The sequence below is a fragment of the Echiichthys vipera genome (assembly GCF_963691815.1).
Source record: "Echiichthys vipera genome assembly, chromosome: 14".
Classification (NCBI taxonomy): domain Eukaryota; kingdom Metazoa; phylum Chordata; class Actinopteri; order Perciformes; family Trachinidae; genus Echiichthys; species Echiichthys vipera.
Genome location: NC_139839.1, coordinates 17,617,285 through 17,642,647, shown reverse-complemented (window position 1 = coordinate 17,642,647; position 25,363 = coordinate 17,617,285). Strand labels below are relative to the sequence as shown.

General features: G+C 40.6%; 1 protein-coding gene across 3 annotated transcripts in view; it reads left to right on the top strand.

The window, feature by feature from the left end:
• The window catches only part of mink1 (misshapen-like kinase 1), a 36,257-nt gene extending 11,178 nt beyond the window's left edge, over positions 1 to 25,079 (top strand). Inside the window, exons 9-32 of one of the 3 annotated variants that reach the window (XM_083926712.1) lie at positions 82 to 257; positions 402 to 471; positions 569 to 779; positions 3,685 to 3,792; positions 4,554 to 4,640; positions 6,869 to 7,045; positions 7,149 to 7,319; positions 7,647 to 7,913; positions 8,840 to 8,919; positions 9,023 to 9,126; positions 9,227 to 9,318; positions 9,578 to 9,601; positions 10,071 to 10,222; positions 11,707 to 11,824; positions 14,001 to 14,117; positions 14,374 to 14,485; positions 14,780 to 14,929; positions 15,499 to 15,642; positions 16,254 to 16,388; positions 16,526 to 16,626; positions 16,751 to 16,900; positions 16,980 to 17,139; positions 17,247 to 17,386; positions 19,632 to 25,079. In XM_083926712.1, the coding sequence (XP_083782838.1) occupies positions 82 to 257; positions 402 to 471; positions 569 to 779; positions 3,685 to 3,792; positions 4,554 to 4,640; positions 6,869 to 7,045; positions 7,149 to 7,319; positions 7,647 to 7,913; positions 8,840 to 8,919; positions 9,023 to 9,126; positions 9,227 to 9,318; positions 9,578 to 9,601; positions 10,071 to 10,222; positions 11,707 to 11,824; positions 14,001 to 14,117; positions 14,374 to 14,485; positions 14,780 to 14,929; positions 15,499 to 15,642; positions 16,254 to 16,388; positions 16,526 to 16,626; positions 16,751 to 16,900; positions 16,980 to 17,139; positions 17,247 to 17,386; positions 19,632 to 19,715 (3,130 nt within the window). In that variant the 3' untranslated portion in view covers positions 19,716 to 25,079. Of the gene's footprint in view, positions 1 to 81; positions 258 to 401; positions 472 to 565; positions 780 to 3,684; positions 3,793 to 4,553; positions 4,641 to 6,868; positions 7,046 to 7,148; positions 7,320 to 7,646; positions 7,914 to 8,839; positions 8,920 to 9,022; positions 9,127 to 9,226; positions 9,319 to 9,577; positions 9,602 to 10,070; positions 10,223 to 11,706; positions 11,825 to 14,000; positions 14,118 to 14,373; positions 14,486 to 14,779; positions 14,930 to 15,498; positions 15,643 to 16,253; positions 16,389 to 16,525; positions 16,627 to 16,750; positions 16,901 to 16,979; positions 17,140 to 17,246; positions 17,387 to 19,631 lie in introns of all 3 variants that reach the window. The other 2 variants (XM_083926711.1, XM_083926713.1) reach the window with 2 other exon arrangements.
• Positions 25,080 to 25,363: the final 284 nt, after the last annotated feature.

The following is a 25,363-nucleotide window of genomic DNA, read 5'->3' as shown; positions in this document are numbered from 1 at the left end:
GCTGCCAACTGTTGAATGCCTCAGCGCCCTCCCACTCTCCGTCACTAGTTTATCGTCCTCTAACCTCCTCGTTCCTCCCAGGTCCAAGAAATTCATTGACTTTATAGAGGGCTGTCTCGTGAAGACATATACCAGCCGACCATCCACAGAGCAGCTCCTTAAGCACTCCTTCATCAGAGACCAGCCCACTGAGCGCCAGGTCCGAATTCAGCTCAAAGACCATATTGACCGGACCCGCAAGAAAAGGGGAGAGAAAGGTAAGCAAATGAGATGGAAAGAGCCTTAATTGCGTGATCCGGGGTACATTGTCTCTTCATGGGCAGTGATCAACTGAAATATACCGTAGGTTACTCTGCCACAATGTAATATTTGACTCCTCTTCATGCTAAATTGTCTTATAGAGGAAACAGAGTATGAATACAGTGGTAGTGATGAAGAGGATGAAAATCGAGGAGATGACCGAGAGTCAAGGTAATTGCAGTTTATATTCTCTGTCTAAGTCCTTGACTTGGGTGCTCTGTTCGAATTATTGTTTATCGTCTCCCTTTTATCCAATTTTGCTTAGCAGTTCAATTCTCAACGTACCTGGTGAGTCCACCCTGAGGCGGGACTTCCAGCGTCTGCAGCAGGAGAACAAAGAGCGCTCTGAAGCTCACAAGAGGCAGCAGGCTCAACTGGCAGCTCAACGTAGGGACCCCGAGGAACACAAGAGGCAGCTCTTGCATGACCGACAGAAACGCATTGAAGAGCAGAAGGAACAGCGTCGTCGATTAGAAGAGGTAATGACCAGCCAGGGAACTTCTACCTTTTAACGGAATAGTTTGACATAATGAGAAGTGAGCTTAATACTCCTGCTGAGTTGAATGAGAAATTGAATGCCAAATATGACGCTGATCTTAGCTTAGCATAATTACTGAAAGCAGTTAGCTCGACTTTATCCAAAATTGAGAAATACTAGCGACACCTCTGTGCTATAACTATTTCCTGGCAACTACTGCACCCAGAGAGAAATAGTTACAGTAAATAGCTTTCCCTAAAACTACAACTACAAAAGCATTTTTAGACATTAGAGGTGCTGGTAGGTTTCTGTTATTTATGAACTTTATAGATAGACAACCATTTCCCCCTGCTTCCAGTTTTTATGCTAAGCTGAGCTAATTTCTTCCTGACTCTAGCTTCATGCATACAGACATAAGACTGGTATCAATCTTTTCATACCTTGGAAATAAAGCAAATGACCATATTTCCCAAAGTGTTGAACTACTCCTTTAAGGAAAACAATGATATTAACTTTCTTTCTTTCTGTCTCGTTTTAAACTCATAACATTCCAATATTGATCAAGATTAATGCAATACTGCACCCATTGCTAAGATCTGAGGTCTGGAACCTGCAAAATAAATTGCTGCATAAACCCAACACTGGTGATGAAAAGCATATCACTAGAAAGAGGATTAGAAAGTGCCTTAACTATATAGCGGTATTAATACTGCATTTACAAAAAGTAGGTGTGTTTTCGGGATATGGTTGTTGTTTTTTAGGTTGAACATCAGCTATTTATCTTACAAAACATCATATTTAGTCAAGGATTGAAAAATGGTGTCTTTGACCTTATTGCTACTGTTTAATCCTGCACATTTTACCAGTGGCTCATGATACTAATACATTATGCAACAGACAAACCATTTTTAATTCAAAGCAAAACTGTGCTAAGCAATGAAACTATGAGGTTCCCTGTCTGTAATGTGTCTGCTCTTGTCCTTCAGCCACTTCACCACTGAAGCTGTTGATGTTTTATTTGCTCTTTATTATGTATTCGGTTTGCCATTACTTCAGCCTACTAAACTTTTGTTATGTAATATACTATACTGAATGTATACATTAGTATGAACCTGAGCGATAAAATTAAAACAACACGTAAGGGTAACACTGTTTGAATAGCTTGGATGTAGACATTTGAAAATGAGGCATTTGCACTAAATGTAAAACAGTACACATAAGCCTACATGACTAAATAACTTAACTTAGCTGTAGCTCAGGTCACCTTCACTGGCAACACTACCTTTTCAACATGTTGTTCACAAATATTCACTGTATAATAAATAGGTAAACAGTGGGGAATAGAGCAAGATTATTCAAAGTGAAGGAAAGTCCAGCTCCTTGCAACACAAGCATGAATAATTAGTTCTGCAAACATTTGCCCCGAGTCAGATGATTTTGTAGTCTAGAGTGAGATTTTTTGTGAATAAGTTGTGAAGTTTGTGAAAATGCATGGAAATTGTGGAGTAGTTTCTCCCATAGAGAGTCTGGGAATTAGTGAGTTCTGTAAGTGACTCAAACTTCAGACTTCCTCACTTCCTCCACTAATCTGCCCGTTATTAGGCTCTAAAACAGTCCTGTAGGCTGTATGTGTTAGTATGACCAATATAATGCATAGAAAGTATATGCATGCTATTTGTTTTACAATACATGTACGTACGTATGAATGATCTATGTATGTTCTTTATGGCTGTAAGGTTCAAGAACTGATGCAGTGAAGCTAAAAGAAAAACCTATCAAGTAACCAAGACATGACAGATAGATATTGCACATTAACATTCACCGTTAAAAAGCACATGCAGAAAAATAATTACATGTTGGTCATTCCAGCTCTCGACCACTAGTAATAAATATTATCAGCTTATCATTTTGTATTTTATTGTATTACCGTCACCCACAAAGTTTCTATCCAAAACAATCTAAACTCTAAATGTTGGTTTGTACTGGTTTGTAAATGCTGTTAACAGTGTCTGCACACCACTGTAACAAACAAAACGACTCGCCGCTGACTTTTGGGATTAAAATGCTTGCACAGTACAAGTATTGGTGGATATTGTAGCAGTTGACATAATGTCTTAAAAAGATTTTTTTTTTAAAAGCCTTGTGAATTTATGTGCCTGACTGTCTGCTGCCATTAGTCCTTATTAGCACTTAGTTTATTGATAGGCTGGTTGAGTAAGATCATCATGGTATTTCTTTGCATCATATTACCACAACATCAAAAAAAACTTTATCGACCAACATAGAAAGTATTGATGCAAAAGTGAAGGATAACCAAATGAAATAAAGATTTTGTGTTAATTCTGCTACAATTGTTAGGGTCGAGGTAACATTTTAAGACATCCTTTTCAACCTTTAAATAAATGTTTTTGTATGTTGGGGCGCTCTTTATTACACTGATATTGTTATTTAAATGAGTGTGCAGTATTGGTAAAGTATTTTACTGCAGTAACACGGAGTTCCCCTAATGTACCACCACCTCCTCCTCCTCTGTCTTGTCTGGCTACAATTGAGTGGACAGGAGCTTTGTGTCATTTCACCACAAAGAACAAACCTTGTTTCAATGTTCCTTTTTAAAAAATCTGATAAAGACAAAAGTGAATTACTGTGGTCAGTTTGGGTTTGAATAAAAGCAGCATACTCTGATGATAAGGATGCAATAGGTGTTTTTTGTGAACATGAAATGACTCACAGCCTCTGTTCTGTGCCCTGCATTGTCGCTCCCTTTTATTTCTTTTATCTAGCTCTTTGCACAAAAGAAAACCAGGGGAGGGTTTTGCTTATAAGTAGGTTATCCATTATAAATTCCCTTGTGCAAACATAGCCTCTGTGCTTATTTCTCTTTTCCTGTCACCCGTCTCTCCCAGCAACAGAGGAAAGAGCGAGAGATGGTGAGGCAGCAAGAAAAAGGTCCCCATCGGAGACTTGACGATATGAGACGAGAGGAAGATAGAAGGTTGGCTGAGAGGGAGCAGGTAACCAACAGCAGGAGATGTGGGGCTGCAGTCAGCCAATCAGTGTGAGGTGTGGGTGTGTCTACTAGCAACACTGTGCAAGTTGCTCTGGTGGTGAAATTCCACGAGTAGGTTGCCATAGCAGCAAGGGTCTAAATTAGTGTATTTATTCAGAGATGAGTTTTCTGTGGGTGAGCTCTCTGCGTGCTCTGTTTCCAGTCTACTCTCAGTAACACAAGAGTCTGGCATCATAGCATCATCACCCTGCAATACTGATTTTATGTTCTGTACTATGGCACCTTACAAAAATCACAATGTACTACTAAATATTTTAATAATTATGAATCTAGTCATTAACGCAATCCCTATGTTGTGTACACTGATGCTATGTTTTAATAGTAAACAGTGTTGTAACTAATTATTTTCATTGTAGATTAAATTGATGATTTTTTTCTTGATTAATCAATTTTTTGGTCTATAAAATGTCAAAAAATTGGTGAAAATGTCTGGAAAAGAATATAGAATATAATAATAGATGACGCTTTATTTAAAGTTTGTTGATTTATTGCATTTGCAGCTCTAATTGTCTCCTACAACTTCTAAAAAGGGACAGTGCATTTTGCCACTAAAATTGTCAGTTAAAATTGTTGATATCAGTACCACACGGTGTAATAACATGCATAACTGATATGTGCCTCTTATCTCCTACCCTTCTCCATATACTTTAATTTCTCTCTTCCCACCTTAATGCCAATCATTCCTGCCTCCTTCCCTTTCCTCAGGAGTTTATCAGACACAAGTTAGAAGAAGAGCAGCGGCAGCTAGAAATTCTTCAGCAGCAGTTGCTTCAGGAGCAAGCACTGCTCATGGTAACTAGTCGTCACTATTCCTTTTATCATTTCTTGTTTTAACTGCAGAGGTTCCCACGTCCCCCTTGGTTACCTCATCAGTAAAGGAGATGTATTGTGTGTCTTCACAACAATATGGCTTGTTTCTGGGGTTTTTTCTTCACAGTTCACAAAATTGCAACAGGGGGCTTTATTTATCTGTACAGTGCATGGCACCCTCTGTGAATCTGTAGACCCTCAATTTGGATAAGGACAAACAATGTTGCTGTGTTTTGTCATAACAAACACTGCAGTGTTACCTGTCTGCTCGTGTTTGAGGCAGATCGTTTTAGGTGGAGCAAAAGGCAGCTGAATACTTATGCAATCAGTTTCTACTAGCTCGACTTCAAAACAAAATCAACAGTGCCACCAGGCTGGGACTGGTCTAACTATCTGGTGTGGAAATCCAGGTATTAAACCTTTCACAAGGCCGATGATATCACTAGAACCCTTTGTGCTCCAAGTCCAAACGACCGTCGTTAGAGTGACAGCCGTTGGTGGGAAGTTGGTTTTGACTTTGTTAGTGTTCGAGGACTAACAAAGTCGAAACCTGGATCTCCACACCAGTTAGTTGGACCAGTCCCAGCCTGGTCAGATGTGTACATGAAATGATGAAGCCTCTTGCATGAGAGGTGAAACATCTTCCTAGACAAATAACCAAGTCCATTTGCTTTTGACTGAAATTGCTTTGGGGATAACGATGACCTGGACAAATGAGAACATTCAAAAGCCTTCATATGGACCAGAGCAAAGTGTCAGTCACAGGACAGTGGCATTGAAGTAGTTTGGGGGTTTTAGTGCCATACTCAAGGGCACTCGACCCCAGGAACAGTACTGTGAGGCAGTTTTGGCGTAGTGGCTACAGTTGGCATTGCAGTATCACATGACCCCCCCCCCCCCAAAATCCCCATACACAGTCATTACAAAAGTGCCTGTAATGAAATCCATGTTTAAATGAGCTGTGGTTGTTTGAAGTTAAGATTTCCTGCTGCTGGTTCACAGAAATGGTCTACTTGTAGTTTCTGTCAGTAAATATAATGAAGATAGTAACAGGCGAAATGTGAATTAAACTAGAACTAAATCCGCTCTAAAAATCGCATGAAATCAAACAAAAGGTATGAATATAAGGGGCTTCTGGGTGGCGTTAATGAGCTGCAGGAACTGTATGGTTCAGCCACAATTCATTGCTTGATAAAAGCTGTTCTGAATCTATAGTCAGACCTTTTCTGGTGCTATTCTTTGTTTGGGAGTACATTTCAAGACCATAAGGCTGCCATTACATGTTCATAGCAGAGAATTAGGTCTTTCTTCATTCTTACATATTATCTTTGTTACATCTGTGATGTAAATGCATTAAAACACTGAGTTGGCCTCAAACAAAATGAGAATCCAAACTGTTTTAGAGAAAAAGAAAACTCTATATCCATGTTGCACAGTCGCTGCATACTGTATCTGTGTCAATGTGGCAGCAGGGTAGGAAGAGCAGCCTCAAGGTAGATGTCTTCTTTCACAGCAGCTTACCTAATGTACCTGATGTACTGTAATCCCTCCACTGTGTCCTTGCTCCACTCAAAAGTCCCCTCCCAAACAGGGAGGCACCTGGGTGAGGCGCAGTGGTTTTACAAAATTATTTTGGTTTGTTCATGCTTTCACTCATTACCCAGGACATGTGGGTCATATGTAAGATCTACTTCTTTTCTTAGTGGCCTATAGTCAAGTAACTTTTTGTGAAACATTTCCTGCTTGAGAATGAAAATCTGATCTCTGCTATTGTAAGAATTTGACTTTATATTTGAGTGGTAGAAACGCTTCATTGTTGTGTTATCTCTTGTTTCCTTGTGAACACGGTGGCCATTAAAAGGCTGGTTGACCTTTGCCCACAACTCCCAATGAAAAACCAATAAGTCAATTGACTCACTTTTACACTGTTTGTTTAACATACAGCACAAAAAGGTTTAGCTGAAGACACAATCAATACTCCTTTCCTGTGGGTTTGTAATTGACTTCTGTACTAAAAATATACACACATGGGGATGATAAAGTCAGCCCCAAAATTGTATTTACTGGCATCTCAGTGGATGAAATCAGTGGTGATCATCTAAATATGCGATACTGCAGATTTGTTGGCTCGGTTGTGACCTGCCTGATCGCTCTGTTGTGTCCGGTCTGAGGCAAGCAACGTGACTGCAGTGTGGTTTTTTTTTACTCAGGAGTATAAACGCAAGCAGCTGGAGGAACAGCGTCAGTCAGAGCGACTGCAGAGGCAGCTGCAGCAGGAGCATGCCTACCTGGTGTCTCTGCAACAACAGCAGCAAGAAAAGAAGCCCCAGCTCTACCACTATAACAAAAATCTGGAGCCCAACAACAAACCTACTTGGGCCCGCGAGGTAGCAATGTTGCCTACATTTGAAGCAGAACACACCACAGTCTAACTACTGTACACTGGCCTGCAAAATTCATCTTTTTTTTTTATTGTCATCCTTATTTCAGGTGGAAGAGCGGAGTAAGCTTAACAGACAGGGCTCACCCAAAATCTGCACCACTGTCTCTGACACCGCCATCCAGTCACGCTCTGACTCAATCAGCCAATCAGGAGTGGGTCAGTCTGCTCAGACGCCACCAATGCAGAGGCCTGTTGAACCCCAAGGGGGACAGGGGAAGGTGGGTGTTTAAAATTCAGTTGATTAAAACCTCCCTACAAAAATAACACAAGATACAACTGCTTATGCCCCTAATTCTTTAGCTACTTTACCCTTCATTCTCTGTGCTACCTTATTTATGCCTCCCTTTTTCCTCTTTTTCCTCTTTTTCCTCCTTTCCCTCTCCACACATCTGTGATCACTTTGTCCCTAAAAAAATCTCCTTGGAATACAAACACAACCTTGCATTCTTCTCCACCTCGGCCTGCTTTTCTGACACTCTTGTGCACTCTTCCTTCCGCTCTGCTTCTCCTCCCTCCTGGTGTGCTGCTGCTCCTGTCCTCTGCAGTTCCAGATGGCTCACTTGGTTCCACTGAAGCCTTATGCTGCCCCTGTCCCTCGTTCCCAGTCCCTCTGTGACCAGCCCACTAAGACCATGTCCGCATTCCCCACCCAGGATCCCTCCCTTACCCCCACGCCTCGCCCCATCCACTCTAGAGAGCTGGTACGTCAAAACTCAGACCCCACTTCTGAAATCCCTGCCCCACAGGCACTCCAAATGGGAGATGATCGCGGCCCATGGATCCGCCTGCCAGATGTGGAACTCCCGCCCAAGGTGAGATCAAGCAGCTGGATTTGTCTCAGCAGTAGGTGTACAAAGTCAAACATGACCCCACTTTGCATTTCTTTTTAACAAGACTCCAGGATCTACACATCATGTTATGATGTTATGTAAGTAAGCCGAGGTCTCAGTTTTAAGAACTTGTTTACCTTACACACCAGCTGGTGGTTCGAATAGTTTTTCCATTCATCTGCATTTGGTAGTGGTTTAATATCTCATGCTTCATTTACATGCTACATCTAGGTAAATCTCCTAACCAATTGATGGATAAACGTATGTGAATACCTTTTTTAAAGGTGGTTTATGTGATTAAAATCTTCAGTGCATCTTGGTAAAGCCCCAACCACAGCGATTTCCTGATTCATCCAATACGGAAGTGCCAAAAATTGCTGTTGGCCCAGTGGCCACCAGAGGCAGGTTTCATAATAGAAAAATTTCTCATTGACCCTCACATCTAATAGGCTGTTTTAACAGAATTTTTAGCTCATATCTCCATGACAACACAGAGGAGGATGAATTTTTTTCTACCAGGTTAGTTTTATTTTATTGGAGGTTAAAGTTTATGAATAATTCGGGGCGCAGCCTCTTGAGTGACAGCTAGCCGCTGGCCCTCACTTCGCCTCAGAGGTATACATCAGCCAGATGGACGTATCTCCCTCCCCCCTACATCACATCAATGCCCTTTTTTGGTAAGAGGATATTAGGCGGAGTCAAAGTCTGACAAGATGGACCTTGACGTAGAGCTTATGTCCATTTACTAGACAGTTTATGGTCTTGGACAGGCCAATCGCTTAGGACATTACTGTTATTGATTATTAATGGTGGTATTGGGTTTAAAACAGAAACGTCGGTCACTTTCTAAGGTACCGTTTTTCGTCAAAATATTGGTAAATGTACTACTGTGATGTTTCTGTCCTCAGATTCCCCAGAGGACGTCATCTATTGCCACAGCTCTCAACACCAACCTGACCTCTGGCATAAGGCACCCAGTACGAGCCAGGTACTGAGCACAGCCAAATGATTTATCAGATATTTCCTTAAATTATTGCCTGCTAAATGGTGGTAGATAGACTTCAGATAACTGATTTGTATCTTTGTGGCAGCAATCCAGATCTCAGCCGCAATGATCGCTGGGAGAGAGGAGACAGTATCAGCATCATATCCAATCTGCCCCAGACTGGCTCTCTAGAGAGGCATCGCATTCTCAGTGAGTCCCTGTCTCCCTAAAGTTATTTCTCTGCAGACTGTCTCTGCAGTAAGTCTGATATCAGAATTATAACTACACTCTACAATACTGTTATTTTCAGGTTCCTCCAAAATGGATTCACCCGTTCTCTCCCATGATAGTCGTCATAAGCCAGGGGAGTCTCGCACCTCCTCTCGCCCTGGACGCCCTGCTGTAAGTAGTTCTTTGAAACAGACAACAGCTGTCTCTCTGTTACCCCCTACTTGTAAAACTAGTGACATTACTGTAGGGGTGCATGCAACACATGTTGTAAAATATTGTTTTATAGCACCTTTCCTAACCGACATATAGTATAAGGGTTTGTCCTCACATTACCTTTCCTTTACACTTTGTGCTCCACGCTGTTGCTGTTTCCCTTCATGTTTCTCCTCTTCTCAAATCCCTGTTTGTTGACTTTACTTCAACTGTGCAGAGTTACAAGAGAGCTATAGGAGAGGTTAGTATCACTGTATCTTTGTGCGTTATGAAATGCTCCGTTTTCGTGCATGAAATCCCATCCGCTGTTACATATTTATATAGAAGGACCTGCATGCTTGTAACTTGCAACTCATTTTTGTCTTTCCACTCTTTTCATTTTGAATGTGTTTGCATTTTTTTTCTGTCACTATGTGGGCATCCTACACTCAACACAGGCCTTGTAGTCATGCCTCAGAATCATCCCAAAATGTCACCAGGTGGCTGTCTGTGATTTTAGCATATTGGGAGTTTTGAGTCTGGACTTACATTTGGACTGTTTCTGAGCCCATCCCCCTGAAGAACCCTCGCCTTGAGCTGCCAGCACCTTTGGATTGTCTGTCTTTAATTTAAAAAACTGTTGCGTTCTTTTCTACTTTGTACTTTCTTTGTTAGATGAGATATGTTGACATTTTTGAATACATTCTTAAAGTACGTCTGTGTGTGTGCAGGACCATGGTCTCTTTGCCAAGGAGCGTGCTGAGGAGCAGCCAAGGCCCCCAGTCAAGGCCAACGATTACTCCTCTTCTTCGGAGAGTAGCGAAAGTAGTGAGGAGAGCGAGAGTGGCGAGGGAGCAGAGGAGGAAGAAAGCCCCACAGATCGGTAACAATTCAGGAAGCAAATAATTGTGTATTTGTCAAATTTAATATTAAACTAGGTACTAATGATTCGGAAAACAGACATTGTTCAGTTTGTAGGTCTCCCTATTAATTTACTCCAGTTAATTGCTGTAACCCAGGAAGTCTTATAGTCAGGGCACAGCAGGTCAGCCAGCTAGACATGCAGAAATGTGATTTACCTAAAGGTAAGCAGTTTCCAATTGACTAAAAAATTAGCAGTATTATTTTATTAAGATTTATTTAAATCTAGCTGTGTATTTAAAGGGAATTTAGGTTTTCCCTGTAATTAGTACAAATGTATGTAGTTATTTCCTGCAAAATTAAAATCCTTGGAAAATATAAGGAAATTGTGGACTTGTGATTCTTATTTATCTGAAATAAGGATGACAAACAATTAAAGTTTTTACTTATGATGCTACAACTTCATTTTGCTAATAACACTTAAATACAACTTTGAATGTAAGAATTTTGCTAAAATAAAGCAAAGGCTCTGAATAAGTTCCCTTTACAAAACACCTGCAGACATTATGCACACTTCTCTTTTTATACATACTTAGATTTATTATTGCTAACTTATCGTGGGTGATATTATGGGAGCTTTTGAGTATAGGGTTGCAGTTAAAATGAGGTATTTATGGATTTATACTAATTAGATAGTGTTTAAGAAGAGACCCTTTAACAACAAAAACCGTGGGACTGACATACAAAATGTTTTATCTACACCCGAGCATTTAATTGTGAATTTAAAAAATATTTCAAATTATGAAACAGTGTTGGTACATCTTTTCATACATGAGCACATCTATTTCATTTTAAAATGTCTGTCCTATAAACCTCCATTAAACTACTAAAAACACATCAGTGAGCCACACTGATGCGCTCGCGGACATGTCCTTTCTTTACTCTGAACGCAGGGACTGTAGTTTATTTTGAGTGAATCCCACACACTCAGACCTGCTGCCATAAAAATACTTGCTGGCTCGCCAAATGTGTATAAATCCACTTATGCTCACTGACTCCAGGAAGTGAATAAGAGTTCACTTCTAACGTTCATATATTCAGCATCCAGCAACAAAAGCGAATGCAGGTCAAGGCTACTTGCAGTCAGAAACACAGATGAAATGGACTTAGTGGAGAAATTCATTTCCAAAAAAACTTGCTTTTCTATAACCACTGGGGTTTAAAATAGCTGTGACCCACTGCGGATGACATGCTTGACTCCGCAGAACCCTGAAGACCTGCCCCTGCTGCACAGAGCGAAGTTTATTATTTACTCAAAGTTTATTAATATTGTTGTGTGTCCAAATTGCACCGTATTTGACAATGCGTGTCCCTGGGTCCCCAGCATTACACCTGCCAAGTGTGAAGTATATTGTATAACTGCTTTACTATTTGTTCACACTTTCCCACTATCAAGCTTGGTAGTGGAAGTCTTGTGTCATTCTTGACTTCCTCTATTGATTTCAGTCACAGGGACGCAGACACTGATTCAGTCAACACCATGGTGGTTCATGAAGACGAGGGCGAGGTGGGAGAGGGAGAGCAAGCTGGAGGCTATGGGGATCAGACCATGCTGGTGCAGAGGGTGAGTCATCTGTCCACATAATGATGCTTAAAATGCATTGTGACATGATGGAAAATCAGCGCAATACTTGTCAAGGAATATGACAAAGCTGCACAACGGGGGCACAGAGTCCAATTTGTTGTTTGGTTTGAAAGCAGAAAAATTTAAATGCCCAAAACTTCAACTTTCACTGAAGAGCACCTTTTGTGGATCCAACACTTTACACCAATGTTCAAAAAGCACTTGGGAATAATTCAAAAATAAAATAATGAAATATACAATGCAGTGCCAAGCTTGCTATCAAGAGAGCAGAATGTAATGTGGCCAAAGCTTCAGTATCGCACATATGTTATTGGTAATTTTTAGGAAAAAGTAGAGCTGCTGAGAAGCTGACAGGATTGGCCAATAGTCGGCCACAAGAACCTCTCCAAGTCTGTTATACACATTTCCAGAGGATCAGTAGCATTGTGTGTCAATAATGTTGCAACTGAATGTTTTTTATTCTTATTCTGTATATGGCTAAAGCCACACTGTGTTAGGTTGGCATAAATCCTTGAGATTATTTGGTGAGACAGCAATATGAATCAGTGACAGACGGTGTACATCTCACAAGTGGTTCATGACGAGTTGAATGTGGGAAGTGTCACCTTCACTGAAGAGCAATACTTTTGTGTGTTTTTGCATTTGAATATGCAGTGAGCATCAAATATTGGTGCCATGCTACTGAATTTCATAGAAAAGATATGGAGTTATTTATTTGCCTGCTATCGATCAAACGACATACATTATACAGTAAATTATGCAGAGGATTTCTGATCACTTTCACACATGCAACAAATAGGCTTTGAGTTTTTAAAGAGAGTCTTAAAATGAGTCTCGCTGACGGCACAGAAATTCACTTGCATCACATAGAACAGGGGCAGCTCTACATTTATGCCATCCACTAAATTGGACAATAGATATTACATTCAGGTCACGTTTCATACCATTTTGCAAATTAGTTCTTCCCATTTACAAATGAGTATTTGCGCACTGAGACAAAATAGAGGGTGTAGATTATCTCAAGAAAATTCACGGATTTCGGGGAATCTTTCTGAGAGAACATCATGTGCAAAAATTGAGAATGTGCTTTGTCATCTGCTCTCAGTTTTTAAGGGCTCCCATATTTTTTTTTTGAATGTGGTCAACCTGTGCAGATAGATCTCCGCTGTTTTCAACAGAAGTATTTTCAAAGGAAGTTTTAAAACTAGTGTTGTAGATTTTCAATGCCATACAAAAAGTGCTGTCTTTTTAGCCCCCTGCTCCCCCACGCCCCTTTTTTTTCATAATGTCAGTTTTTTCTTTCAAGACCGATACCAAAATATGGAGAGGAAAAAGAATTTGACGTTTCGTTAGGCGGCTAGAAGCTGGAATAGTCTAAAAACAAGTTAGACTATGGTGACAGAAAGCGAGAGAGAACTTTAGAGAATATTTTGTTTGTTTGTTTGTTTTAAAGTCAGAGTGCCACATCAGTAGTCATGTTTCTTTTTACATATTTGATGTATCACACTAGAAAAGCTGAATGGAAACGGCAAAATTTGATAAAAACTTTTATAATTGGCTCGCTTGAGGCTCTTGTTGCCTGGGTGGAAAAAGAGTTGATGCGCTGAATGGAATATAAAAACTTCTTTGCCAAATAGGTTCTGACGTAGCAAACATTTTACTCCCAAACAGCGGAAGAACAATTAAACCTTGCCTAATTGAAATGGCTGAAGTCCTCTCTCCATTTCTCTCTACGGTTAGATGGCCAAAGCGACTTGTTTTGTTTCCATTTCATAACCTCTACTTCTTCTACTGTGTTATTGGCAGATTATAGCCATGCGTAACCTATAGCGCCAACTTCTGATGAAACTGTGCTTTAGCTTAGTTTCCTCCTTCCAATCCATTTATACCTAATTCGTATTTCATTTCAAAAGTTTGCTTCAAATTTGTGTGACAATTGAATGGTAACACAACTATGGACATACAAGACTGGTGGTAAAGTTTGGTCACAGCTGGTACTTCACCTCTTGTGCTTACTGTGATCTACTGTTAACCTTACAAGTCATATCCTGGTAAGTTGTGCAGTAGATTAGCCTATATCCAACTCTGTCACTGACAATATGAAATACATAGTGTATTTGTGTGTGTGTGCCCGTATGTCTCTTTTACCTGAAAGACCCCAGAGAAGCGGAGTCATAATGGATACACTAACTTGCCAGATGTGGTTCAGCCCTCACACTCCCCCACTGATTCAGCCACTCACTCCTCCCCCGGGAAGGACTCTGTTTATGATGTAAGTTTTACTGATGTTAAATATATCAGTCCTAAATTCCTGGTTTACTTTTGTGTTCCCTATCTGCCATCATTTCATCCATAAAGTTTGTCCATAGCACATTGTAATTCATAACAATCTTCATGACAATGTTAGTAGTTAAAAAATACAGGTCTTAAAAAAATTTTTTCGCCATATTGACATAAAGCAATCTCAACAGACATAATGTTGACTTAAACAACACTGTATAACTCATACACTCTTTCTGCTCCACCAGTATCAGTCCAGAGGTTTGGTTAAAGCATCTGGCAAGTCCTCCTTCACCACCTTTGTGGATCTGGGCATGTACCAGTCACCAGGAGGTACAGGGGATAACATGTCTATCAGTGGTGAGTCAGAAGCATTTTTAGACTTTAAGCAACATCTGGTTGTAGTTTCTTGACCATTACACAAGGAAGTGGTAGCTGATTGCAAAAGTATTCTGCACTACCATAAACTATTGTGAAAAAAATACTTGGCGAAATTAGGTAATGTTTTTTGTTTTATTCTAAATGTCATTTAAACTAATTCCCCTTCAAAGAGAATGGAGGATTTGAGTTTAGTTGCAAACCATGTACAATTCTGCCCTGGTTTGTGTTTTCCATTCTCAATCAAGCCATTTCTATCGTGGCCTTCCTGTTTAGGTTCCAGGTTTGAGCAACTGAAGATGGAGGTGAGGAAAGGATCCATGGTGAATGTTAATCCCACCAACACACGTCCCCCCAATGATACGCCTGAAATCCGCAAGTACAAGAAGAGGTTCAACTCTGAGATCCTGTGTGCTGCACTCTGGGGTGAGAACAGACTCAATACTTGTACAATAAGTGTAAATGCAAAAGAGATTAAACACCAAGAAAATATGACCAAAACAAAGTGTGACATTAAACACATACTTTCACTATCATAGCAATTTTTATCAAATAAATTCCTGCTCTTCCAGCCTCTTCTCAAAAGCCATATTCCATAAGCACCATCTTTCGCATAGGTGATGGCCTATGTGGGAATAAATTATCTGAAAGTTGTGTTTTTTATTTATAACTGCATGCGTTGTTAGTGTGATAGACTCGAAAAAATATGACCTTCAAAACCTTGTTTCTCCACCTTCCAATAGGTAGTCACCACAGTTACATCACGCATTCATTAAATCTATCTTTGTTTATTCCTCCTCTAAATATCATGAAATATAGCGGTAGAGCTGCTGCAGGTTATGATGTGGAAATGATCATGGAAAATGAATATAAACAAGATTTTACAACACAAGTTTACTGCCAAAATACTTCTAGCTGAAGTTGGCACGGAAGGCAATAACTATAGTTACATGCAAATTTAAAGGCTTTTCATTTGCGCATGTGTGTGTGTCCAGGTGTGAACCTGTTGGTGGGCACAGAGAACGGTTTAAAGCTGCTGGACCGCAGTGGTCAGGGCAAGGTTTATCCCCTCATCAACTCCCGGAGGTTCCAACAGATGGACGTCCTGGAAGGCCTTAACCTGCTCATCACCATATCAGGTCATTACTGCTGCTCATCGCCAGTCTGCTCCCACTACAGGCGGTTAAAGCTGTCTGTACTCTTGGCATAAGACTACCGTCTTTAATGGGATGCCAAACACTAGATACTAAATTGGGCCAATGCCTTCAGACTGATTTTTATGCATTGCAGTTCGACTTTGCTCTTCAAAGTCACAGAAAAACTGTTTTTATTCCTGCATTATTTATTAGGGCTTACAATATTTTTGCGTTAATACCTTACACCAGCCGAGTTCTAAAAATTTGAAGTATCAATGTGTTTCAAATAAATACTGTATTCATAATTTGATAATATTTTGTTGATGATTACTGGAGCTTTTATCAGATATTACCACATACAATTTTGAAAATCTAGTTTAGAAATATGGGCCAGTAACTGTAAAGCAGCCTAAGAAAGACAATTTGAGATAAATATTACAATATTATACGAACCAAAATCACAGAAAATATCTAGTTTCATATAAAAAAACTTTTTAGTTAGTTAGTTTAATTATAAACCATATACACTGTCACTTCCACCTGCTTAATGTATATAAAGCAACCTGTTACATTAATCATGTTGTTGTTAATGATCTCCCACTGTATCTCTTAAGGCAAGAAAAACAAGGTGCGGGTCTACTATCTGGCCTGGCTGAGGAACAAGATCCTCCACAATGACCCTGAGGTGGAGAAGAAGCAGGGCTGGACCACTGTGGGGGAGATGGAGGGCTGTGTGCACTACAAAGTGGGTGAGTGACAGATGATGGCTGTTTAATACCACTGCCGTCTATTTCACTCCAGAGAAATTCTCATAAATTAATTTGGCATAGTAAATTATTGATTGCAAGTATCTGATGTCCGATGGCCTTGTGGTTGTTCTCTCTAGTGAAATATGAGAGGATAAAGTTCCTGGTGATTGCTTTGAAGAATGCTGTGGAAGTGTACGCTTGGGCACCCAAACCTTATCACAAATTCATGGCCTTCAAGGTAAGTCTCCCCTTTCCAGATCAGCCGGATTAGTTACGCGAGATCAGTCAACCAGAAGAGTATTCAAGTTGATTATCCTCTCAAACTCACTTTCTGTTCGCGAACCCCCTCCTTTTTTAATCAGTCTTTTGCAGATCTGCCACACAGGCCTGTCCTGGTCGACCTGACAGTGGAGGAGGGTCAGAGGTTGAAGGTCATCTACGGTTCTTGTGCGGGCTTCCACGCCATCGACGTGGACTCCGGAAACAACTATGACATTTATATTCCTGTTCATGTAGGTTGTACAGCTGTTGCAATTTTTTTTGGGAGATGTGAAACCTGCAGCAGCTCATCCTTTTTGGTTTTTCAAACAGATCCAGAGCCACGTGACACCGCACGCAATTGTGTTCCTGCCCAGCTCAGACGGCATGGAGATGCTGCTTTGCTACGAAGACGAGGGAGTCTATGTCAACACTTATGGACGCATCATCAAGGATGTGGTCCTGCAGTGGGGCGAGATGCCCACATCTGTCGGTGCGAGACAAATAACAAACTTACACGGGAATAGAGAAAAGTGGGAGTGTCATCTGTCCAAACATTGATCAGCTTTCCTAGTACTAATGTTACATGTTGCTTTGCAGCTCATATCTGCTCAAATCAGATCATGGGATGGGGAGAAAAGGCCATTGAGATCCGCTCTGTGGAGACGGGCCACCTGGATGGTGTCTTCATGCACAAAAGGGCTCAGAGGCTGAAGTTCCTTTGTGAGAGAAATGACAAGGTAAGAGAGATGCAAACACTTGAAGCAGTGGTCGTCCACTCGACCCACAGGCCACATCTGGAACACCAAAGCTTTCCATCCAGCCCACAGTATATTAAACATTACAAACCTGTGGGACAGCTGCCCATCTTGGCCAACATTAATGTCTTTCAGGGTGCTTTCACACCAGCCTTATCACAACAGCCCTATTTAGTTTGACCAAATCGAAGTGGAGTGCGTTTCCTCATTTGCTACAGGTCGCTTGTGCAGGTGGGAATGCAGCGATCGTACTCAGGGCCGCACCAGAAGTGGACAAAATAAGCGGACTGAGACCTGGTAGAAGAGAAGGTCTCAGTCCGCTTCCAAACGAACACTGGTGCGGTTCGTTTGTGGTGAGAATGTGATCGAAACTTGGTCCACACTGACTGCAGAAAGCACTGCGCATTTTTGGCCCACCCCAGCTCTGGTAGGCAGCTACGTGATTTACTTAATGATTAAGTACCTCCCCTGTCACCACAACAACAACAGCAGCACGCCAGCATGAGTCACCGCGGACAAACCTGGAGTAGTAATGTAATAACCGAGGACAGACGCCAAAATCAACCCTCGCAGTTGTCTCTCAATTGTGACATCACTTGTGGTGGGTGCGTTGTCTGCTGTCACTCTTTACATCAGCATTTGCCAACATGGCAATTCTGACCAATCGGAGAGCAGTTCAGGATCTACGTTATTGCGCACACCCCAAACACATCTGACCATTGAGTGAAGTGCTTTTTTCTCATTTTTTGTCCCAAACCTTTATCGAGCCAAAGTGCAGCTACATTTTGGTTCACTTCAGCCATTCATCAACTGATTCGGAACAGATCGAATGAATAGGTGTGAAAGTGTACCAGACCAGCTGGAAACAAAACAAAAACTCAGAGGCTGTAGCAGGCTGTAAAGGTAGAGAATGTGGAATTGGTACCCTATGAAACTAGACAATCTAAGGAACCCTTAAGCAATTTCAGTAAAAAGCAACTGGAGTGGTTATTTGTCTAGGAAGACGTTTCACCTCTCATCCAAGAGACTTCATCAGTTCATGTACGTATCTGACCAGGCTGGGACTGGACCAACTAACTGGTGTGGAGATCCAGGTGTTTAACCTCTCACAAGGCCAATGATGTCACTGGAACCCTTTGTGCTCCAAATGCCCACGCCCGTCGTTAGAGTGGCAGTTGTTGGTGGGAAGTTGGTTTTGACTTCGTTAGTGCTCTATTGAGTCTGAACGACAGTCGTTGGAGTCACAGGAGGCCATTTGTGAACAGTTGTTCTTTGAGGTTAGATTGTTGCATCTCCTGGGAAGGGATGAAAGGGCAGCATTGTAAATTGGAGATAAGTGGTGTCTCAGACCTCCTCCTCTGTTTAGCGAAACATAGGAGGAGGTCTGAGACACCGATTCAACAATCTAACCTCAAAAAACAACTGTTCACACATGGCCTCCTGTGACCCCAACAACTGTCGTTAAGACTCAATATAGAACTAACGAAGTCCAAACCAACTTCCCACCAACGACTGCCACTGTAACGACGGTCGTTGGCACTTGGACCACAAAAGGTTCCAGTGACATCATCGGCCTTGTGAGAGGTTAAATACCTGGATCTCACACCAGTTAGTTGGACCAGTCCCAGCTTGGTCCTGGTCCAGTCCCAGCCTGGTCAGATGCGTACATGAACTGATGAAGCCTCTTGGATGAGAGGTGAAACGTCTTCCTAGACAAACAACCAGTCCAGTTGCTTTTGACTGAAATTCCTTTGAGGATAATGATGACCTGGACGAATGAGAACATTCACAGGCTAATCTAAGGAACCCATTGGCACACTGGAACCACATCATGCTAGCCTGAAGGGGCCTAAATAATGCTCCAAAGTTAGACTACATTTAGGTGAGGGGAAAAACTGGCATGGTCATTTTCAAAGGGATCCCTTTACCCCTCACCTCAAGATAGCCAAAGGAAAATTGATTCTATGGGTATGAGCCTCCCCTTTACAGACTTGCCAACTTTATGATAATCTGACACAGTATGGGGCAAAAACCATTGCAGTTTTTCTCATGCTGTATAAAATGTTTTGCCAATTCTAAAATGGTGTATTTGAATATTTCTGCATATTTCTGCAATTGAGTATCCCTGGAATGCTGAGACTCTTGTGGATTCCAGTTGTATTCATGTGTGATGATGTTAGTCCCCATAGACACATGCATGTCCTTTTGTTTCTGTGTGTTTCCTTAGGTGTTCTTTGCGTCGGTGCGGTCTGGAGGCAGCAGCCAGGTTTACTTCATGACATTGAACAGAAACTGCATCATGAACTGGTGAAGGGAACAGTTGCTCTGGTCAGTGTGTGTGTGAGTGTGTAGAACCCAGCAGGCTTTGGAGAAGAAGGTGCATCCAAAATCCTCACAAACGCATGCACACAATTGCGAAAAACCGCTCACACGCTCACACACTTATACTCCTAAGACACCTACGCATACTCTCAAACACACACATATACAAAACAATCTTTCAACCCATTCCAGCTTACATGTACACTCCTTAAGACACAATTTATACAAAGGTCCCCTGATAACATTTTCCTTGGAATCATCATGAAAAATCACTGATGAGCTTCAAATGTTAATACCATCTATTGATTTGTACTGTAAATATTCAAGTCTTGATTTACTTTACTTGGTGGACCCGTGTTCAGTCGTAACTATTTAGTTCCTATTGTGAAGTATGTTAAAAACATTCCTTGATGGTTCTACAGTACGTTTTGAAGAAGGCATTATTTACCTGTATGTTGAAATGAAGCTGTAAATAGGTAGCACCTTACACTTAGAGCTGAATCATTTGCAAGCCTCTTATATAGCCTCCATTCGGCCACCTGATACATGGACGTCACATGATAAAACGCTGGAACGCCCATCGGCAGTAGTTTGTGGACCCCCTATTGTTTTTGGGGCTCCCGCAATTTCAGGGAGGCTAAAGGAAGGATTTAGTACAAAACATATTACGATGGGACATTAAAGTCAGGACAACGTAGCTTGTTGAAGTATTTTCAGTTCTGTATAGTAGACCGTAACCTGAAGTTCAGCTTTCACTAACTTTGTCTGGCCTGAATGGCAAATGATGTTGCAACTCTTAATCACAGCAAGTAAACATCGAATGCTTTATGAAGCAAAAAATAGATTTCAGTTTAAAAAATTAGTAAATAGTAAAAAAAAAAAAAAAATCAGAAGTATCATAAATGTGCAGTACTCAGAATCAGTAATGTGAAATCTCCTGCTTTGCCTTTTTTTCTACGGTTTAGGTAAAAGCCATTTATTATTTGACTCACCAGGCTTGTATCTAAACTTTTTTTGTTTTGTTTTCATAGATTTACAAAATACAACAATTTGTTATTTATATGTAGTGATTCTGTATTGGTATTAGCCTGCTGGTATTCCTGATTTTACTGTAATTATATTGCCATTATATTGCAATATATGCTATTCTGTGGGGTCTTTGTTTGAAGAGGGGCGTTTGTGTATCTTGCTGGTAGTGTTAGGGAGTATGATGACACCTGGGAGGAAAGAGGAGATTTGTCAGTAAAGGAGGATCTTGGAGAAACGTGGAAATGGGTGGAGGGGGTGTGCCACCGTGATCTGTGGTCCTTTCACCCTCCTAAGACAGTGATCTACTCTACTGTATTATATTTCAGTTCTTAGACCATTCGGTTAGTGTGTTAGATCTTTTTGTGAGAGGTGTTTGTTCAGGGGATTGCAGTAGAACAGCGTGTAGTGGGGTACAGTTCATTATCAGGGTCAGGCTAGTGAGAAGATTTAATGTAGGGTGACTCTGCAATACCACAGAGAACTCCATCTTATCTGACCCTTTGGAGAAGACAGCTGGAACACATGAGACTTAATATATTTCATATCTATAAATCCTGCCAAAGTTCACAGCAAATTCGGCAACATGGGTTATGAATCGAGGCCGAAGGGAATAGAGCTGAATTGCGACTACAAAGACTTGAGAAGAAACTCTTCCTACAGATCACTAGCCAATGTTCCTTCCTGTACATACATCCAAAAAGTCAGCTGCCTTTTCACTAATGTTGTAGTATCATGCTTAATAAGCTGCTTGCGATTTCTTTTTGATCGTTACAGTGTTTTTAAGTAGTACATTGTTTTATTTTCTCCCCCTTTGTGGACATTAACTGTCTGCTTTGGTTAGGCAGCTGCATGAGGGAGACTCTGTGTTCTCTCATACACCAGGCAGTACGGTAAAATGATGACGCAGCATTATCAGGAAGTAGCTCTGCAGCAGGTTTGTCAACACATCAATCAAGCTTTTCATTCAGTGATTCACAGTGTTACAACATCAAGAGGTGGACATTTTAAAGTCAAGGTGGCATTTCTTCGCTCCTATCGTTCATCTTATCAGCATGGAGTCGTTGGGAAAATGTCTACATTTCTTTTAGCATTTACTTCATCTGCATATAAAAAGAAGCTAACTTGTAAAACGCAACTGTAATTTTTTTTTTTTGTGAAGCTGCCAGTGTAAAAAGCTTTTGGTTATTATAAAAAGGAATCTTGGCTAGTGATGAATGGGTCTGCAAATAGTCCCTAACAAGATTTTTTTCATACAGGAAGAAAGCTATTAAGAGTACAGTATCTGATCAGGGCAGAGAGTGTTTAATCAAAGATTATATTAAAAGATGGTTCATTTTATGGTGAGAGTATAAAACAAACTGTATATGGGCATGGAAAGCACTTTCACTTAAGTAAACACACATTAACATATATACAGATACTTGGTGTGCATGTAAGCCATTGAAATAGAGTATATAGTACTGTATCAAAGTTGTTTTCCCCTTTAAGCGAATGTGTTTTTATTCTCTGTTGCGTGCCATGACTTGAATTTCAAATGTCACAAATACAATCCACCAGGAGCTTTGGCACCCGTGCTTTTTATGGTCAAATCATAATTTTTTATCAATCTGCCATGTTTACAGTTTAAAGCAGTGCCTTGGAGTTGGGAAGATGAGTGGTGTATGGATAGGTTATGAGCCCCCCTCCCCCACCCACCCCCAAAACACAACTTCATTCGCTCCCGTAGTAATAATAATAAGATGATTTATGACCTGTGTCACTTAAGTGCGCTTAAGTCCACTCCAGAATATCCCGTAGATAGACTTGAATTGCTTTTTTGGCACCACCACCGATATCACCTAAAAGTGATCAACCCACTATAATGTATTCCGAAAGTTGCAATAACAAGTTAACACCAATCCAATTTAACGCGTAAAGGATCTACTCACAGTGGGAGCCAGCACAGTGAAAAGCCATACGTATGAACCGTGTTTGTAGAGAAAACTTAGTACTTGTGCACAGATCAAAATTCAATATCTGTGTGTGTGTGATGCCTGCTCAGAAAATGTAGGAAAGCAGCGAGGATGAGATGAGCGCTTTATTCTTTAATGACGTCGGTTGTGAAATCTCGTAGTGGGGAAAGTAGCTTGATATATTCTGAGGAGAAGCCTATTTTATAAAATATGTAAATTAGTCTATATTGAGAAATCAAAGTGAATGTACATCTATAAGACAGATTTGTATTTATATGAAAATGTGTACTGCTCTATTAATCAAAGCACAATGTATTTTAAGGCAGAGTGATCAAAGTTAGAATTGAGTGTAAATTTGTTTTTTTCCTCATTTACTCAGCAGTCGTCAAACTTGTATGTATAAGTTGAAGTAGTTGGCTCTAGTGAAACGAGTAGTCAGCTGAGACAGTTGTGTGTATGTAAACTGTCAATTACTGCAGCATTTCTGTCGTTTCACTTATGTAGACGTAAAAATAACGTCTTGTCTTCTTGTAACCAGGAGAGTCTGAGCCGAGTCGAAAACTCGTGGTGGCTCACAGTTTGGTGGAGGAGCTAGTGTAAATTGCCCGTGTGGGGTTGACAGGCTGTAAATTTGCTCAGGTGATGACAGAAAACATGACACAGGCAGTGCAGTGGCAATTCGAAGGGCATGATGGCCTTTGACGAGAGGTCATTGGCTCTTGGCTTTGGTATTAAAAAAAGTTAAATTTGCATCGGATCAATTAGTGACAATTACAGAGTATAGACAAAAGACAATTGGTCAGTTATCATTTCTTGATACTTAAGTTTTCTGTGTTTTGGTCACCAGGTATGAAAGTGAAGGAGAACTCAACTGACTTTACACATCAGTCGGTTTACGCGACTTGGAGAACTACTGCATACGTGGGACAAAAAAGGTTGTATAAAGCCTTTTGCATGAGGGATGTCACTTGAGTCAGTGTGAGTGAAACTGAAGACTAAGCAGGTTTTAGGAAGAAATTTCTTCGTAAGAACGGGCGGTGAATGAGGCCCACTGAAACTGAAACAGACTGATGTGTAAAATCGGTGGACTGCTCCTTTAACACACATACTCATGTTGCATTTTATAACATGTACTTGGAATACTTAACCGTATTTCTACCTCGGCTGCGGTGCACAAGCTTAGCCAGGCACATCAAACAACTTTATTTGCAGTTAAATAAGATAACATGTCTAACTAAAAAATAAGGCAAAATACCATTGCATCTTATTTATGCAGTCATCTTTATTGTCTGAATTGTGTTGACAGTTGTGTTTCTGGATAGCATTGCAAGTAAATAACTTGACTTAGTAGAGACAAAAACATGTTTTGTTTTAGGTTTAATAAAGAAATAATCTCAACAATGTTGTAAAATTGTGATGTGTAGTTTTTGGGTGAAGTAATACAAGATGTCATCAACTTGATTGAGGCAGTCACTTCCAAATATTGAGCTTGTTATTGCAGAGGAAATTTGTTTTAATGGGGTGCATATTGCAACACATTAACAGAGAAGTTCTGATTGTTGATTCCCCTAAAAGCACCTGTAGGTGTAAAAGTGCTATTTCCTTTTGTGCCGAGAGCCATTAAAAGAACCTCAAAACTCATTAGTTTGATTGAATCGAGTTCACGTCACGCGGCTCTGAGCAGCAGAGATGCACAAAGTTGTAGAACACTGAAGCACTGAAGGAGTAGAACTGTAGAAATGTCATCGTCCTGAGAGACGGTTTCTTCTACAAAAGCAATACGAGCATTTGAACAAATCTCAGTGTGACCTACAGGAAGTGACTGTTCAGTGGCCTTCGGCAGACTGAATGTAGGCTGGTTTGTGTGTCGCTTTTAACAAAAGTCGTTCTGTATTTGTACTTCGGTTTGTAATCACAAGAAACTGCTTCTCTCTCTGCTAAACACAATCACAATTGGGATGCTTGTTCTCGTTTTGCTGTAATGAAATCCCAGAAACCGCCTTCACAAACTCAAATATTCTGATGAGCCACTCCTCTCTCATAGCTTATCTTTTTAATCATTACGTGTGAATGGATTAGCAGCTGTAGCTGAGAGCGAGGCAAATCAAACTTGGGGAGCTCTAAGACGACGTGGATTTTTGGACAAAACTACAATATCTATTCTTGTTTTTCAATATGTTTTTCTTTTTTTAAGACGGTAAACATCTTTTGCAATGTTTTAGTGTGTGTGTGTGCGTGCGCGCGTCTGTGTTTCTTGTGAGAGGTTAACTCCAGATTGTATTTCATAGACTGGTAAACTTTAAACTTTCAAAAGATTGTGTTGAATGAATTCATGTCTTAATACAGAATTGTTTGAAAAATAAAATACTTTAATCTCAGTCTTGTTTTGTTTCTTCGTGTTGTGAAAAAGGTCCCTTTATACAATAGATTTGAATTTCTATGAACTACATTACATAAACTTTGAAGGTGGGCAGAGCTTCGCTGGGATTATGCGGTCACCTGACTTCCTTGTACGAATATATAAAGGTGTCATCATCAGAGTATAGATGTCAATGGTTTTCAGGCAGAATAATAAAGATGACTTGTAGGATTTACTGTGGGTGTGCAGGTCCTTCAACAATACAGCAGTGAAGATGAAATACATACCTGTGTTTAA